General features: G+C 38.9%; 4 protein-coding genes across 5 annotated transcripts in view; 2 read left to right on the top strand and 2 right to left on the bottom strand.

Annotated features, from left to right (window-relative positions):
• On the top strand, positions 1-6,126 carry LOC106317886 (callose synthase 11). Of its 2 annotated transcripts, XM_013755690.1 has the most exons (5): positions 1-1,117; positions 1,198-5,505; positions 5,589-5,639; positions 5,737-5,810; positions 5,913-6,126. In XM_013755690.1, the coding sequence occupies exons 1-2, from the start codon at positions 107-109 to the stop codon at positions 5,491-5,493; spliced, it is 5,307 nt and encodes a 1,768-aa protein (XP_013611144.1). In that variant the 5' UTR covers positions 1-106; the 3' UTR covers positions 5,494-5,505; positions 5,589-5,639; positions 5,737-5,810; positions 5,913-6,126. The 2 variants fall into 2 exon arrangements, with proteins under 2 accessions (XP_013611144.1, XP_013611143.1); XM_013755689.1 differs by having other exon boundaries at positions 5,589-5,810.
• A 6,448-nt stretch (positions 6,127-12,574) lies between these two features.
• On the top strand, positions 12,575-13,155 carry LOC106317571. Its single transcript, XM_013755364.1, has 2 exons — positions 12,575-12,746; positions 12,855-13,155. Exons 1-2 carry the CDS (start codon positions 12,611-12,613, stop codon positions 13,055-13,057), a joined length of 339 nt encoding a protein of 112 aa, XP_013610818.1. The 5' UTR covers positions 12,575-12,610; the 3' UTR covers positions 13,058-13,155.
• A 256-nt stretch (positions 13,156-13,411) lies between these two features.
• Positions 13,412-14,306, bottom strand: LOC106316999 (uncharacterized protein At4g04980-like). Its single transcript, XM_013754864.1, has 3 exons — positions 14,224-14,306; positions 13,836-14,153; positions 13,412-13,633 (listed from the first exon to the last, which is right to left on the bottom strand). The coding sequence occupies exons 1-3, from the start codon at positions 14,290-14,292 to the stop codon at positions 13,412-13,414; spliced, it is 609 nt and encodes a 202-aa protein (XP_013610318.1). The 5' UTR covers positions 14,293-14,306.
• Positions 14,307-15,131: 825 nt separating this feature from the next.
• LOC106314600 (uncharacterized protein At4g04980-like) overlaps positions 15,132-15,203 on the bottom strand; it is a 5,645-nt gene continuing 5,573 nt past the window's right edge. Inside the window, exon 6 of the mRNA XM_013752447.1 lies at positions 15,132-15,190. Within this exon, the coding sequence (XP_013607901.1) occupies positions 15,132-15,190 (59 nt within the window). The remainder of the gene's footprint in view (positions 15,191-15,203) is intronic.

The following is a 15,203-nucleotide window of genomic DNA, read 5'->3' as shown; positions in this document are numbered from 1 at the left end:
ATCTCCACGCACAGTTTCGTTTCGTCACTGTCTTTGAAAACTTAAAGAAAAAAAGATGAAATTATTTTGAAAAGATTCCAAGTGAAGTAACCGTTTTAATCCGACGATGAGTATGAGACCCCGGCCATCTCCGGCCACCGCGCACGCGCCGTCGCAGGAGGTGTACAACATCATCCCGATCCACGATTTCTTAACGGAACACCCGTCGCTGCGTTACCCGGAGGTTAGAGCGGCGGCGGCGGCGCTTAAGGTAGTCGGAGACCTCCCGAAACCTCCGTTCGTCGATTTCACGCCACGCATGGACTTGATGGACTGGCTAGGTCTCCTCTTCGGTTTCCAGCTCGACAATGTTCGGAACCAGCGAGAGAATCTCGTCCTCCACTTGGCTAACTCCCAAATGCGTCTCCAGCCGCCGCCGCTTCATCCCGACGGCCTCGATCCGACGGTTCTCCGTCGTTTCCGGAAGAAGCTCCTCCGCAACTACACCAATTGGTGCTCGTTCCTCGGAGTGAGGTGCCACGTCACCTCCCCAGCTCATAGCCGTCATCAGACCAACGTCGTTTTGAATCTCCGGAGAGAGCTGCTTTACGTTGCTCTGTATCTATTGATTTGGGGAGAGTCTGCTAATCTCAGGTTTATGCCGGAGTGTATCTGTTACATCTTCCACCACATGGCGATGGAGCTTAACAAAGTTTTGGGGGGAGAGTTTGATGACATGACGGGGATGCCTTATTGGCCTTCTTTCTCCGGCGATTGTGCTTATCTGAAGAGTGTGGTTATGCCGATTTACAGGACGGTTAAGACGGAGGTTGAGAGTAGTAACAACGGGACGAAGCCACACTCGGCCTGGAGAAATTACGATGACATTAACGAGTATTTCTGGAGAAAGAGAGCCTTGAAGAGCCTTAAATGGCCTCTTGACTGTACCAGCAACTTCTTTGACACCACGCCAAAGAGCAGTAGAGTGGGGAAGACAGGGTTTGTGGAGCAGAGGTCGTTCTGGAATGTGTTCAGAAGTTTTGACCGGTTATGGATCTTGTTGCTTCTCTACTTGCAAGCTGCTATTATTGTTGCTACGAGTAGGGTTCAGTATCCATGGCAAGACAAGGATGTGGCGGTATCAAAGCCTTTCCTTTGTTTTTGATCTAAATTGTGATGTGTTAGTATACAAGACATTAACTGTTCTTCTGATTTCAGGTTGCGTTGCTGACTATTTTCATCTCCTGGGCGGGATTGAGGTTGCTCCAGTCTGTGCTTGACGCTAGCACTCAGTATAGTTTGGTCGGCAGAGAAACGTTCTGGCTTTTCGTCAGACTGATTTTGAAGTTCGTGGTGGCTGTGACATGGACGGTTTTGTTTTCGGTCTTCTACGCAAGGATTTGGAGCCAGAAAAATAAGGATGGTCGTTGGTCTCGAGCTGCATACGACAGGATTATCGTGTTTCTCAAGGTAGTATTCGTGTATGTTATTCCTGAGATGTTGGCTCTTGTGCTCTTTATTGTGCCTTGCATAAGGAACTGGATTGAAGAGCTGAATCTTGGAATTGTGTACTTTTTCACCTGGTGGTTCTATAGCAAGAGTTTTGTTGGTCGTGGGTTGAGGGAAGGTCTGGTGGACAATGTCAAGTATTCAATCTTTTGGATTGTTGTATTGGCCACTAAATTCATATTCAGTTACTTCTTACAAATCAGGCCTCTAATTAAACCGACCAGGGCGCTCCTCAACTTGAAAAATGCGCCGTACAATTGGCACGAGTTTTTTGGAAGCACTCACAGGATAGCGGTAGTGATGCTGTGGCTCCCTGTTATATTGGTTTACCTGATGGATTTGCAAATCTGGTACTCGATCTACTCATCGCTTGTAGGTGCAACAATTGGTCTGTTTTCTCACTTGGGGGAGATCCGGAACATTGATCAGTTGAGACTCAGGTTTCAGTTCTTTTCAAGTGCTATGCAGTTTAACCTTAAACCTGAAGAGCATCTTTTGGGTCCTAAAGCAACAGTTCTTAAGAAGGTTCGTGACGCTATTCACCGTCTGAAGTTGCGTTATGGAATTGGTCAGCCTTTCAACAAGATCGAATCTAGTCAGGTTGAAGCGACTTGGTTTGCATTGTTGTGGAATGAGATCATCCTAACGTTTAGAGAGGAAGACCTTATCAGTGACAGGGAGGTTGAGCTCCTTGAGTTGCCGCCTAATTGTTGGAATATTCAGGTTATTCGTTGGCCGTGTTTCCTCCTTTGCAATGAGCTCCTACTTGCGCTAAGCCAGGCAAACGAGCTCTGTGATGCTCCTGATCGCTGGCTTTGGTCGAAAATCTGTAGCAGCGAGTACAGGCGTTGTGCTGTTATAGAAGCCTTTGATAGCATCAAATTTGTGATTCGTAAAATTATTAAAAATGGCACAGAGGAAGAGTCCATAGTGAACAGGTTGTTGAACGAAATCGATGAAAATGTGGAAATCGAGAAGGTCACCGAGGTATATAAGCTGACAGTACTACTCCGGATTCATGAGAAGCTAATATCACTTCTTGAGCGTCTGATGGACCCAGATAAGAAAGTATTCAGGATTGTGAATATACTGCAAGCCCTGTATGAACTCTGCGCATGGGAATTTCCAAGAATTAGGAGGAGCACTCAGCAGTTAAGGCAGCTTGGTTTGGCGCCCGTTAGTTTGAATGCAGATACCGAGTTGCTGTTTGTCAATGCCATAAATCTCCCTCCTCCTGGTGATGTTGTCTTTTATAGGCAGATAAGGCGGGTACATACAATTCTCACTTCTAGAGATCCAATGCATAATGTGCCCAAGAATCTTGAGGCCAGGGAGCGTCTTGCTTTCTTCAGCAACTCTCTCTTTATGAACATGCCCCAGGCTCCAAGTGTAGAAAAAATGTTGGCTTTTAGTGTGTTGACTCCTTACTATGACGAGGAAGTAATGTATCGACAAGAGATGCTCCGAGCTGAGAATGAGGATGGGATTTCGACCCTGTTCTACCTTCAAAAAATATATGAAGATGAATGGGTCAATTTTGTGGAGCGGATGCGTAGAGAGGGAGTGGAGAACGAGAACGATATTTGGTCACAGAAGGTTAGGGATCTTCGCCTCTGGGCTTCATATAGGGGACAGACATTGTCTAGAACAGTGCGAGGGATGATGTATTATTATAGTGCCTTGAAGAAGCTTGCCTTTCTTGATTCGGCTTCTGAAATGGACATCAGTATGGGAACTCAGATTGCCCCTGAGCCACCCCGTTCTTACTACACAAGCGATGGTGGGGATAACACACTGCAACCAACAGCTTCTCAGGAAATTAGCCGAATGGTTAGTGGTATAAGCCATTTGTATAAAGGGTCTGAGTCCGGTAGTGCTATGATGAAATTCACATATGTTGTGGCATGCCAAGTTTATGGACAGCATAAAGCAAAAGGAGACCATAGGGCTGAGGAGATTCTGTTCCTGATGAAAAGTCATGAGGCCCTTCGAATTGCATATGTTGATGAGGTGAACTTAGGATTGGGTAACGTCGAGTACTATTCGGTTCTTGTGAAATTTGATCAACGACTTCAGAGAGAGGTAGAGATCTATCGAATCAGACTGCCAGGCCCCTTGAAGCTTGGTGAGGGCAAACCGGAAAACCAAAACCATGCTATAATCTTTACACGGGGTGATGCGATTCAGACAATTGATATGAATCAAGATAACCATTTTGAGGAGGCACTTAAGATGAGGAATTTGTTGGAATCTTTCAAGAAAAACTATGGCATTAGGAAGCCCACTATTCTTGGAGTCCGTGAGAAAGTTTTCACTGGTTCGGTTTCTTCACTCGCGTGGTTCATGTCTTCTCAAGAAACGAGTTTTGTAACCTTAGGACAGCGTGTGCTTGCCAACCCACTGAAGGTGAGGATGCACTATGGTCATCCTGATGTATTTGATCGGTTTTGGTTCATCCCCCGTGGTGGAATTAGCAAGGCCTCAAGAGTGATAAATATAAGCGAGGATATATTTGCTGGATTCAATTGCACTTTAAGAGGTGGGAACGTGACTCATCATGAATACATTCAGGTAGGCAAAGGAAGAGATGTTGGTTTGAATCAGATATCTATGTTTGAAGCAAAAGTAGCAAGTGGTAATGGTGAGCAAGCTTTAAGCAGAGACGTTTACAGACTGGGTCACAGGCTAGATTTTTTCAGAATGTTGTCTTTCTTCTACACAACGGTTGGCTACTACTTCAACACAATGCTGATCGTATTCACTGTTTATGCATTCTTGTGGGGTCGGCTTTATCTAGCACTGAGTGGTGTTGAGAAAATAGCAAAGGATAGGAGTAGCAGCAATGAAGCTCTTGGTGCAATCTTGAATCAGCAATTTGTTATCCAGCTAGGACTTTTCACTGCACTTCCTATGATTCTTGAAAACTCCCTGGAGCGTGGGTTTCTTCCAGCAATTTGGGACTTCATAACAATGCAGCTACAACTCGCATCCTTTTTCTACACGTTTTCCTTGGGAACTCGAAGTCATTACTTTGGTCGGACTATACTCCACGGTGGAGCCAAGTATCGTGCCACTGGAAGAGGCTTTGTGGTGGAGCATAAGAAATTCGCTGAGAACTACAGATTGTATGCTCGAACTCACTTCATCAAGGCGATTGAGCTGGCGATTATCTTGCTGGTATATGCGGCTTATAGCCCCTTGGCTAAGAGTTCTCTCGTCTACATACTAATGACGATTTCGAGCTGGTTCCTTATCACATCCTGGATCATTTCTCCCTTTCTGTTTAACCCATCTGGTTTTGATTGGCTCAAAACAGTTTATGATTTCGACGATTTCATGAGTTGGCTTTGGTCCAGAGGCGGGTTGTTCACCAAAGCAGATCAGAGTTGGTTCACTTGGTGGAACGAGGAACAAGATCATCTGAAAACAACTGGAGTGTGGGGAAAACTGCTAGAGATTTTACTTGATCTTCGGTTCTTCTTTTTCCAGTATAGCATTGTGTACCATCTTCGCATTGCGGATGGTCAGACCAGCATTGGTGTATACTTGGTTTCTTGGGGATGCATCATCGGGATCGCTGCGATATACATCACAACAATCTACTCTCAGAAAAGATTCTCTGTGAAGGAGCATATTAAATACAGATTCATCCAGTTCTTAGTAATATGGCTCACGGTTCTTGTGGTCGTGCTGATGCTACAGTTCACTAAACTTACAGTTGTTGATCTGTTGATAAGTCTCTTGGCTTTTATACCCACGGGGTGGGGATTGATCTCCATAGCGCAAGTACTGAGACCGTTTCTGATATCAACGGTGGTTTGGGACACAGTAATCTCCGTTGCTCGCCTCTACGACTTGTGCTTTGGGTTGATAGTAATGGCTCCAGTTGCATTGCTTTCTTGGTTGCCTGGTTTTCAGAATATGCAAACTCGGATTTTGTTTAATGAAGCCTTTAGCAGAGGGTTGCAAATTTCTATCATTCTAGCTGGCAAAAAATCCGCTTGAAGCAGATCTTGGGTATGAATCTAATCTTATCGTATAATGTTACTGATTATTTTTAAGTACATCTATTAACACGATTGGTTCAATCATATTTACAGGGTTCTTAGATTGTTGAAGATTACCATATTTTGGGAACTTGAATTCAGACGGTAACTTATCTACTTGAAGCAAGGTTCTCTTGTGTCTTCATTTGTCTTTAGCAGCAGCATAGTCTTTTACTCTCTTGTTACCGTGGCGCCGCACCAGATTACTGTTTTTTCCCCACGGTGGTTGGAGTTGAATGTGGATTAGTTGACCTTGGCCTTTGTGGGTTTGCTAAGGTAAGTATGAATCTATGTATCTTCATTGGGTCTGATGAAAGATAAAGTTACTGATTATTTCTGAAGACCAGACAACTAACTGATGATTATGTCATATTGCAGGGTTGTTATAAGATTTTACCATATTCAGGAGCTTAAAAGTGACGGTAGTAAGCTTCAACACTGCACCATTTTTGCTGATCGTGTACAGATTATTGGCTCGTGCATTTTAGTCTCAAGTTCACTTTGAACAAGCTCTTGTTTCTTGCTCTTTATGCACATATTATGCTTGTGTGAAAAACCTTTTATTTTAAGCGTCTTTCAGTTTTCTTTTTCCGCTAAAAGTTTCTTATATCGCTTTTTCAAGTGTTGATTCAGCTTCGTTACTTAATTCATGAGAAGTTTATCACGTTTGCAAAGCATTAGTAAATTAGAGGGCAAGGTCACTGTAAAAAACCAAAAAACCTTGGCAGGAATCTTATGAGAATATGAATTTGAGAATGGTTTTAACTTGACAATTCAAAACTGTAGTGAATGTTGCAGTCTTGCATATGTATACCATATACCCATTTGAATATGTTCTTAATTTATTAATTAAACTAAACTCTCTATTTTTTTGCTTGTCTTTTTCAGTTGCATTTATAAAATATCCTAAACCGAATAAAACTGCCTAATTTATTAGTTGTTTTTTTAGTTACATCAATGAAATATGTTTAAATGAATTTAAACTTCCAATTTTATTGTTTGTCTTTTAAAGTTACCTTAATGAAATATCCTTAAATAAATTTGGACATAATGTCATTTAATCAACAAAAAAAACTCATGAGTTATCTATACGTGCATAATTTTAATAATGGAGATTTTGACCAACCATCCTGGGTTCGAATCCAGGGGTCTACATAATTTTAATTTCAAATCATGTAAAACGACGTCGTTTTACATCATTTGAAAACGACGTCGTTTCACTTAACGCCAACAATAAATGACGTCAAATATTTCTGTTAAATTTGTTGACGGCGTGCTAAATTGGCAAGTCAGCGAAAACATTGTTAATTAATTCTAAAGTCAATGAAAGTTTGGTGTTTTTTTGGTCAGCCCAAAAGTTTATATTTCTTTTGCCAATTCATGCAAAGTTAAGGTTTTTTTTGGCCGAATTCTCAATAAATAAAGTTATAGCTGAAGATATATGCTAGTCAAATTAAATACTCTCTCTGTTTCATAATAAGGGGAAAAACGTCATTTAAATCCCGAACTAACCAAAATAAGCTATAAAAATCCTCAACTTTTGGGTAAGCCAAAAAATTCTCAAACTTTCAAAAATTTCCTAAAATAATCCTAAACTTATGTTGACTAAGCCTTTTTAAACACCCCGAAGTTAACCGTTAATTTTTCTTAAACTTCTGTTAAATAGTGAAACGATGTGTTTTACTCCATAATTAAAAACATAAACTCGTGTCTTTTCTTCTTCTTCATCGACTCTGCAAATCCTTAATTCCCAGGAAAAAAAAATTCCTCTTCACCATGGGATCAACTCAGAAGCTCGTGGATTTCCAAGCAAGTGTGTATGTCATGAGCTTGTGAAATGTACACGTCTAGGACGCAAGAAAATCCTGGTCGAGCGTTCTTCAGGTGCGTGAGTAAAAGAGATAGGGGCAAATTTTCTCTGACCAAAACCGATATAAATGATGATATGTTAAGAAAATTTGGTCTGAGAAGTTATTGTTTTAGACTTCTTTGAAACAATTTGTTGCTATATTGTTTAAGAAATTGTGTTGCTTTGATGTTTAAGAACATGTGTTGTTCATGATGATTAAGAAGATATGTTGTTATGGTGTTAAACAAAATAATAAAAGAGATAGTTGGAACCGTTTGGGTCACAGGAGAGGAGATGACAAAGAAACGTAACAGACGTAAAAGGCGTGTAACAAGAAAGACGTGTTATCCATGATGTGCTGTTAACAAAATGAGAGGAGATGAGAGTTTTGAGTCATTACATAATAAAGGAGATTGTTTTAGTCATTACATAACACAAGAGATGGTTTCAGCCATAACATAAGAAAAGAGATGGTTTTAGTCGTAACATAACAAAAGAGATGGTCTGAACCATTACATAATAAAAAAAGAAGAATTGATTAATCTTGAGATTGTTCTTGTGAAAAACCTTGTGTTGATTCCTCCTACAAAAAACGCAAGTGTAAGCGACATATACAACATGTTCTCGACTAAACAAGTGATTAACAAAAAGAAAAAATAGCACATCTTGAAGTCTTGGCCGACCCCTTGGCCTTTTTGGTTCTCTTTCAGCTGTCGGATTAGAACATGTAGTTTTGTTGTGACCAGTGTCTAGGCAATTAGAACAAGTCATCATACGCTTTTCTCGTCCCAGTTTTGTTGAGGAACTAGAAGATTCATTAGCTCCTTTTTTTCTATCATAGTTGTTTACTATGTGAAGCAATGATAGCTTTTTTGGCATTACGAACCATGCATTGCCTTCTTATATCCTCTAACATTTCCAACAATAGCTTTTTTCTAGCTTCTCTAATTGTCTTGTTGAATGACTCACTAAGGTTGTTAAGGTTGTCATTGCAATCTGATCCTAACCTAAAAAAAGCTCTTGACCATGTATTGGGGTTTGTTTTCTGAAGGGAGTTAAAGGCACCTGAGCAATATTTTTTTAGTGTGTCCATATGCTCTTGATAATCCCCTAGAGTGTAGCTTCCTGTTATCTTCCAAAATAATCTCTCTAATTCAGGATCTTTATTGTCTCTTTTCCAGTTTGCAAGGATATGTCTTGAACACATTCGGTGTTCAGCTTCTGGAAGCTCATTCTTGACAGCATTCACAAGTCCCTGTTGATAAGAAGACACAATCAAATAAGCACAACACAAAAAAGCAGAAATTAGCGCACCACAAACCTTCTGCTTGTCGGATATTATTGTTGTTGTTGCTCCTTAAATATAATATGAATGAATTTTATAAATACATCATTTAATAAAATATTAATTAAAAATTGAAAATTCATATCCGCGCTACGAGGATCTAGTTCTAAGTTTAAATGAGCTTGTGAGTCCACACATCATTGACTTTCTATAGAGTTGAAAAAATTACCTAATCGGTGGTGATCCAATGGTTGAAGTTGAACTGGTCGGTCATTTTGTAAGTTGATTCTTTCTATTATCCTTATTCTAACGTCATTAATTACAGTTCCATAAGGATAAGGGCCAGTCTTTTCCACTAATTGACCACATTTACTCCAAACAAAGAAATGTATATTCAAGAAATTAAAAATGGGGAAAACGTCATTTAAATCCCGAACTAACCAAAATAGCTATAAAAATCCTCAACTTTTGGGTAAGCCAAAAAATTCTCAAACTTTCAAAAATTTCAAGATTCATTAGCTCCTTTTTTTCTATCATAGTTGTTTACTATGTGAAGCAATGATAGCTTTTTTGGCATTACGAACCATGCATTGCCTTCTTATATCCTCTAACATTTTAACCGTTAATTTTTCTTAAACTTCTGTTAAATAGTGAAACGATGTGTTTTACTCCATAATTAAAAACATAAACTCGTGTCTTTTCTTCTTCTTCATCGACTCTGCAAATCCTTAATTCCCAGGAAAAAAAAATTCCTCTTCACCATGGGATCAACTCAGAAGCTCGTGGATTTCCAAGCAAGTGTGTATGTCATGAGCTTGTGAAATGTACACGTCTAGGACGCAAGAAAATCCTGGTCGAGCGTTCTTCAGGTGCGTGAGTAAAAGAGATAGGGGCAAATTTTCTCTGACCAAAACCGATATAAATGATGATATGTTAAGAAAATTTGGTCTGAGAAGTTATTGTTTTAGACTTCTTTGAAACAATTTGTTGCTATATTGTTTAAGAAATTGTGTTGCTTTGATGTTTAAGAACATGTGTTGTTCATGATGATTAAGAAGATATGTTGTTATGGTGTTAAACAAAATAATAAAAGAGATAGTTGGAACCGTTTGGGTCACAGGAGAGGAGATGACAAAGAAACGTAACAGACGTAAAAGGCGTGTAACAAGAAAGACGTGTTATCCATGATGTGCTGTTAACAAAATGAGAGGAGATGAGAGTTTTGAGTCATTACATAATAAAGGAGATTGTTTTAGTCATTACATAACACAAGAGATGGTTTCAGCCATAACATAAGAAAAGAGATGGTTTTAGTCGTAACATAACAAAAGAGATGGTCTGAACCATTACATAATAAAAAAAGAAGAATTGATTAATCTTGAGATTGTTCTTGTGAAAAACCTTGTGTTGATTCCTCCTACAAAAAACGCAAGTGTAAGCGACATATACAACATGTTCTCGACTAAACAAGTGATTAACAAAAAGAAAACATACCACATCTTGAAGTCTTGGCCGACCCCTTGGCCTTTTTGGTTCTCTTTTAGCTGTCGGATTAGAACATGTAGTTTTGTTGTGACCAGTGTCTAGGCAATTAGAACAAGTCATCATACGCTTTTCTCGTCCCAGTTTTGAAGATTCATTAGCTCCTTTTTTTCTATCATAGTTGTTTACTATGTGAAGCAATGATAGCTTTTTTGGCATTACGAACCATGCATTGCCTTCTTATATCCTCTAACATTTCCAACAATGGCTTTTTTCTAGCTTCTCTAATTGTCTTGTTGAATGACTCACTAAGGTTGTTAAGGTTGTCACTGCAATCTGATCCTAACCTAAAAAAAGCTCTTGACCATGTATTGGGGTTTGTTTTCTGAAGGGAGTTAAAGGCACCTGAGCAATATTTTTTTAGTGTGTCCATATGCTCTTGATAATCCCCTAGAGTGTAGCTTCCTGCTATCTTCCAAAATAATCTCTCTAATTCAGGATCTTTATTGTCTCTTTTCCAGTTTGCAAGGATATGTCTTGAACACATTCGGTGTTCAGCTTCTGGAAGCTCATTCTTGACAGCATTCACAAGTCCCTGTTGATAAGAAAACACAATCAAATAAGCACAACACAAAAAAAAACAGAAATTAGCACACCACAAACCTTCTGCTTGTCGGATATTATTGTTGTTGTTGCTCCTTCTTGCAGTCCTAAATCCGATTTCAAAAGCTTACAAACCATTCCCAGTTCACATTATTTTCAATCTCAACAACAGCCCAAGCAATTGGCACAATCCTGTTGTCTCCATCTCTTCCTACAGCAGCTAGTAGATGCCCTTTAATATCCCACTTCAAGAATGCACCATCTAGCCCAATGATAGGTCGACATGATTCTATCCAAGATTCTCTTTGAGATGTGAAACAAACATATAACCTGTCAAACCTTTGCTTGCTTCCTGGAGTAGCACCGGGAATAGTCTCAATAACCATTGATGTATACTGATTGGACTTTTTTATCTCGGCTTCATAATCTCATACGTGAGAAATGCACTTCATGGCTTGTTTTTCTCTGTCGGAATAGCTTAGACTTCGCTTTTGCACATCGTTCCTCTGTGACAATCAAATTGTACTCTCTCTTGACCTCTTCAGCCATCTCCTTTTTCGTATACTTCCTGTTGATCCTTAACCTCTCCGCAAACAGCCAAGCAATTGACGATACCTTAAGCATCTTTGAGTAGCCTGATCTCATGCAATTATGCTCATTGATATACACTTTCACTTGCATCTTGTGCCTCCTTGGTTCGTAAGAACAGTAAATCCTCCAAGGGCAATTCGACTCAACATCAGAGCATCTCGCACCCATCTTCCTTGATGTAGACTTGTACATTTTAATGTCATAACAGGTCTTCAGAGAGTACCGTAACAATGCCAACTTGAAATACTGCTGCACAAGCAAATGTCTTCCCCAATGCCAAAAGCTCTTCACTGTCAACACTATTGGAAAACAACTCTCTTCGTTGTACCTCTTCTTCGTCTTTGTCGGAAGATAATGGATCCGGTATCTTCTCATCATCCCAAATATCATCACCACTCTCTCCATCACTTACATTTCTTCTTCTCTCGCGACATCTCCAAAATATTGTGATAAGTCCTCACAGTTCTCTTCTTCCACGTCTAATCCATTTTCTCCATTCTCTTCTACTTGATTTTCTTCAACCTCATCCTCTTCGTTATCACCACCATCTCCTTCTCCATCATCTCGGTCAACATCCTCATCATGACAGTCTCTCTCAGTGTCAGGTCGAGGTTCGTTGCGTCTCTCCTCTGCGGTGATTCGTTCAAGCTCACGACCTTTCCCTGCATCGTGCTCCTCTTCAATTGTTTCATTCGATGTAGCTTTCTTCTTACGACGTTTATGATCAAGCTTCTTCGGCCTCTCCATCTGTTTTCTTCAAATAGTCAAGAGTTAAGCTTGATTCCTGTGTAGTAATCTATGGATTTAGGTGAATGATATTGGGAATTAGGGATTGTTATCCATGGAGAAAAAGAGAAGACGACGAGTTTTTTTTTTTATGATAGAGTAAAACTCATCGTTTATTAATTAACGGAAGTTTATAAAAAGTTAACAGTTGACTTGGGGATGCTTAAAACGACAGAGTCAAACATAAGTTTATGATTATTTTGGAATTTTTTTTAAAGTTTGAGAATATTTTGGTTTACTTAAAAATTGAGGCTTTTTTAGCTTATTTTGTTAAGTTTGGGATTTTATTGACGTTTTTTCCAATTAAAAATTAATTACTTGCACATTAAATACTAAAATAGAGAGAGACTGGGATATTCAAATCATTTAAGTCATTTGAACAGAAACAAATGTCTATATAGTTTGTCACTGACTCACTAGTGAAATCCTAATTTTTAATTTATAACTCGGAACAACGTTGAGAGATCTGTTCATCAAAGAATGTCAAACCCAACATCTTTGTGTTTTTTCTATGAACTCTCAAACTCTTCTTTCATGGAAGTAAATGAAGACAAGACCCCATATATGCAAAATAATCTTCAAGGAGAAGAAACTTCATTAGGAAAGAGAAAGATATGTAAGTTGTTCTATAACAAAACCCATAAAACTATATGCCTTGGTGTTTCGTCTTTATCTGATTGATTTGGCTCCGTGTTCCAATCACAACGCTTTGATATGTTGACAGCTTCAGTTGTGGAGACAGAAGATGAAAGGGAAGTGAAGAGAATAGCCTTCTCCTCTCAAGAACCTCTAGAAGAAGAAGAAGAAGACATTGATATGATCGAGGAAGATCCAGAAAGAGAGGATCATATAGATAATAACGAGATAACCATGGAAGACAATGTTCTTGAAGAAGAGTATGTTGTTGACTTTTATGGTTTCTTTTGAAACATTGTCGTTGACTTTAATGTTTTTTTTTCTTCTTTTCGAAACCTATCTTCTCTTGGCATCTGCGTTGACTTTTTCTTATAATCTTTGCTTTATTGCTTCCTATGTCGTGTAATTATTTTGACTTATTTGGATAACTAAGAACTTCTAAGCCTTAAACCCCATAACTTCCTCGGATTAGAGACTAGATGAGATTAACAGTCCATGTAATTATATATACGAAATGGAAAAAAACATTCTCTGTTTCTTTGAATTGCTCCAAAATCAAAACTAGACACCCACAAAAATGTTATGTTGCAAATTTACAATCATCTTTCAAGCGTCAATATCTTCTTGATTTCAGCATTCCTGGCATCAGGACATGTTGGATGAATCGGCTTGATCAGGATCTGTCTGAATCTCATGTGCAAGTTGTCGTGTTAAATGATCTGCTCGTTCATCATGTCCTCCTGCAAATGTATAAACCTTGAAAGCAAACTGAAAAGCCCTCCATAGCCTTTTAGCTCTCTCTTCCTTCACATTATTCATCTTGCTTTCTTCACTGTTCTTCGCATTTTCATTCGCTTCTCGCCTCTCCTACAGAACATATAGATCTAATCAGTTTCAGAGAACCAAATTCTTGATTTATATGTATATCTACCAATGTTCTAAGAACCGGTCTGCGTTTAGGCAGCAAATTGATTATAAACGAAATGATTTTTCTAAAACGATCCTTTAAAAGAAATCCCTATAAAGCGTCTGATTACCGCCTGTCCATTTCTTGAACAGTGATATATACCTTTAATGCTAACTCCATGCAGTTTGATGAAACATCAACCATTGTTTCTTTGACTTGGACAAGAACTTCGAAATCGATATTAATGTTGTGTCTCTGGAACATTTTAGCTTCTTCATCTTTTGTTCGTTCCACCGTTTCGATTTCTCCTTTAAATTTGTTGAAGTAACGCTCAATCTTGTCGAGAAGATCGTTAAGTGGCGGCTCAATCTTCCAGTTCTTGAGCTCAACTAGAATCCCATCTAACTTCTTATACACAGCACCAGCTGTTCTTATGGCTTCTAGTTTCTTCTCAGGGAAACCTTCAAACCTCGCAAGAACCTAAAGAACCGAACCAAGTTTAGTTTAAGAAAGAACCATATATATATATATATACTTGAAGACAACGTACTTGTGTTTCATCGGTTAGTTTCTCAAGAACAGATTCCACTTTGCTATGAAACTCGAGCAACTCTTTCATGTCTTTTGTCTGAAATTTCTGTATTGAAGATTTCAACTCTTCGATTGATTTTGCGTATTTCTGAACATCTTCTTCGATTTGCTGGAAGTAACTCGACCTGTGACACAAAAACAAAAGAGTCAAAAACTCAAAAGACATAAAGAGATGACTTGTGACGCAAGTCTTTTACCTTTTTGTCATCTCTGCAAGTGCATCAGCCATTCCTGATCTAGCACCTTTAACAGGAGACTTATCTGGAACATTGTTTTGCCCTTTACTTGCTTTTGACGGCTTCCCTTCGACGCCGCGGCCTTCAAGCTTCCCTTTGAGAACCCAATAGAGATTAGCAATCTGTGCTGATCTTCTAAGTTTGCTAGTTGTTCTCTTTCCACGCTGTTGGATTTCCCTCCTTAAGCCCAAAACTTATCAAATCATAATCAAGCCTTAGTCCAAGAAGAAGAAACATCTAGAGAAAAGTGGAGAAGTATAGAAGAAGAATTGTGTAGAAGAAGAGAGAAAGTTATGGAGTTAGATATTTTGAAATAAATAATAATTTAGAGAAATCTAGAACTTGTTGGAGTGTGCTCCTTCACTTGTATAAATAGGGGTGCTTAGCACCATTTGTAATCATCCAAGAATCAAGAAAAACAAAGAGAGAAAATATTTGTAAGAGAGAGTTTCCAAAAACAAAATCTTTGTAGTAAACCCTTTCCTAAATATTAAGAGTCTTCTTCTTAAATTTTCTAGTTGTCTAATACCATCTTCATCTCATCGATATTGGATAATTTTCCCAACAAGATGCCTCTTTCTTGCGTTTTTTTCACTCAGAAGACATTGCATAAAAAGTCCACCGTTTGTTATTATTTTATGAGTGTCATAACGAATTTAACAGTAGCTAGGAATGAAGTACGTTTGAGACCTGCCATGTGAAA

This window comes from Brassica oleracea, chromosome C9 (genome assembly GCF_000695525.1).
Source record: "Brassica oleracea var. oleracea cultivar TO1000 chromosome C9, BOL, whole genome shotgun sequence".
NCBI classification, from domain to species: Eukaryota; Viridiplantae; Streptophyta; class Magnoliopsida; order Brassicales; family Brassicaceae; genus Brassica; species Brassica oleracea.
Note: the sequence above shows the minus strand (reverse complement) of the source record. Positions and strands in the feature narration are given on the sequence as shown.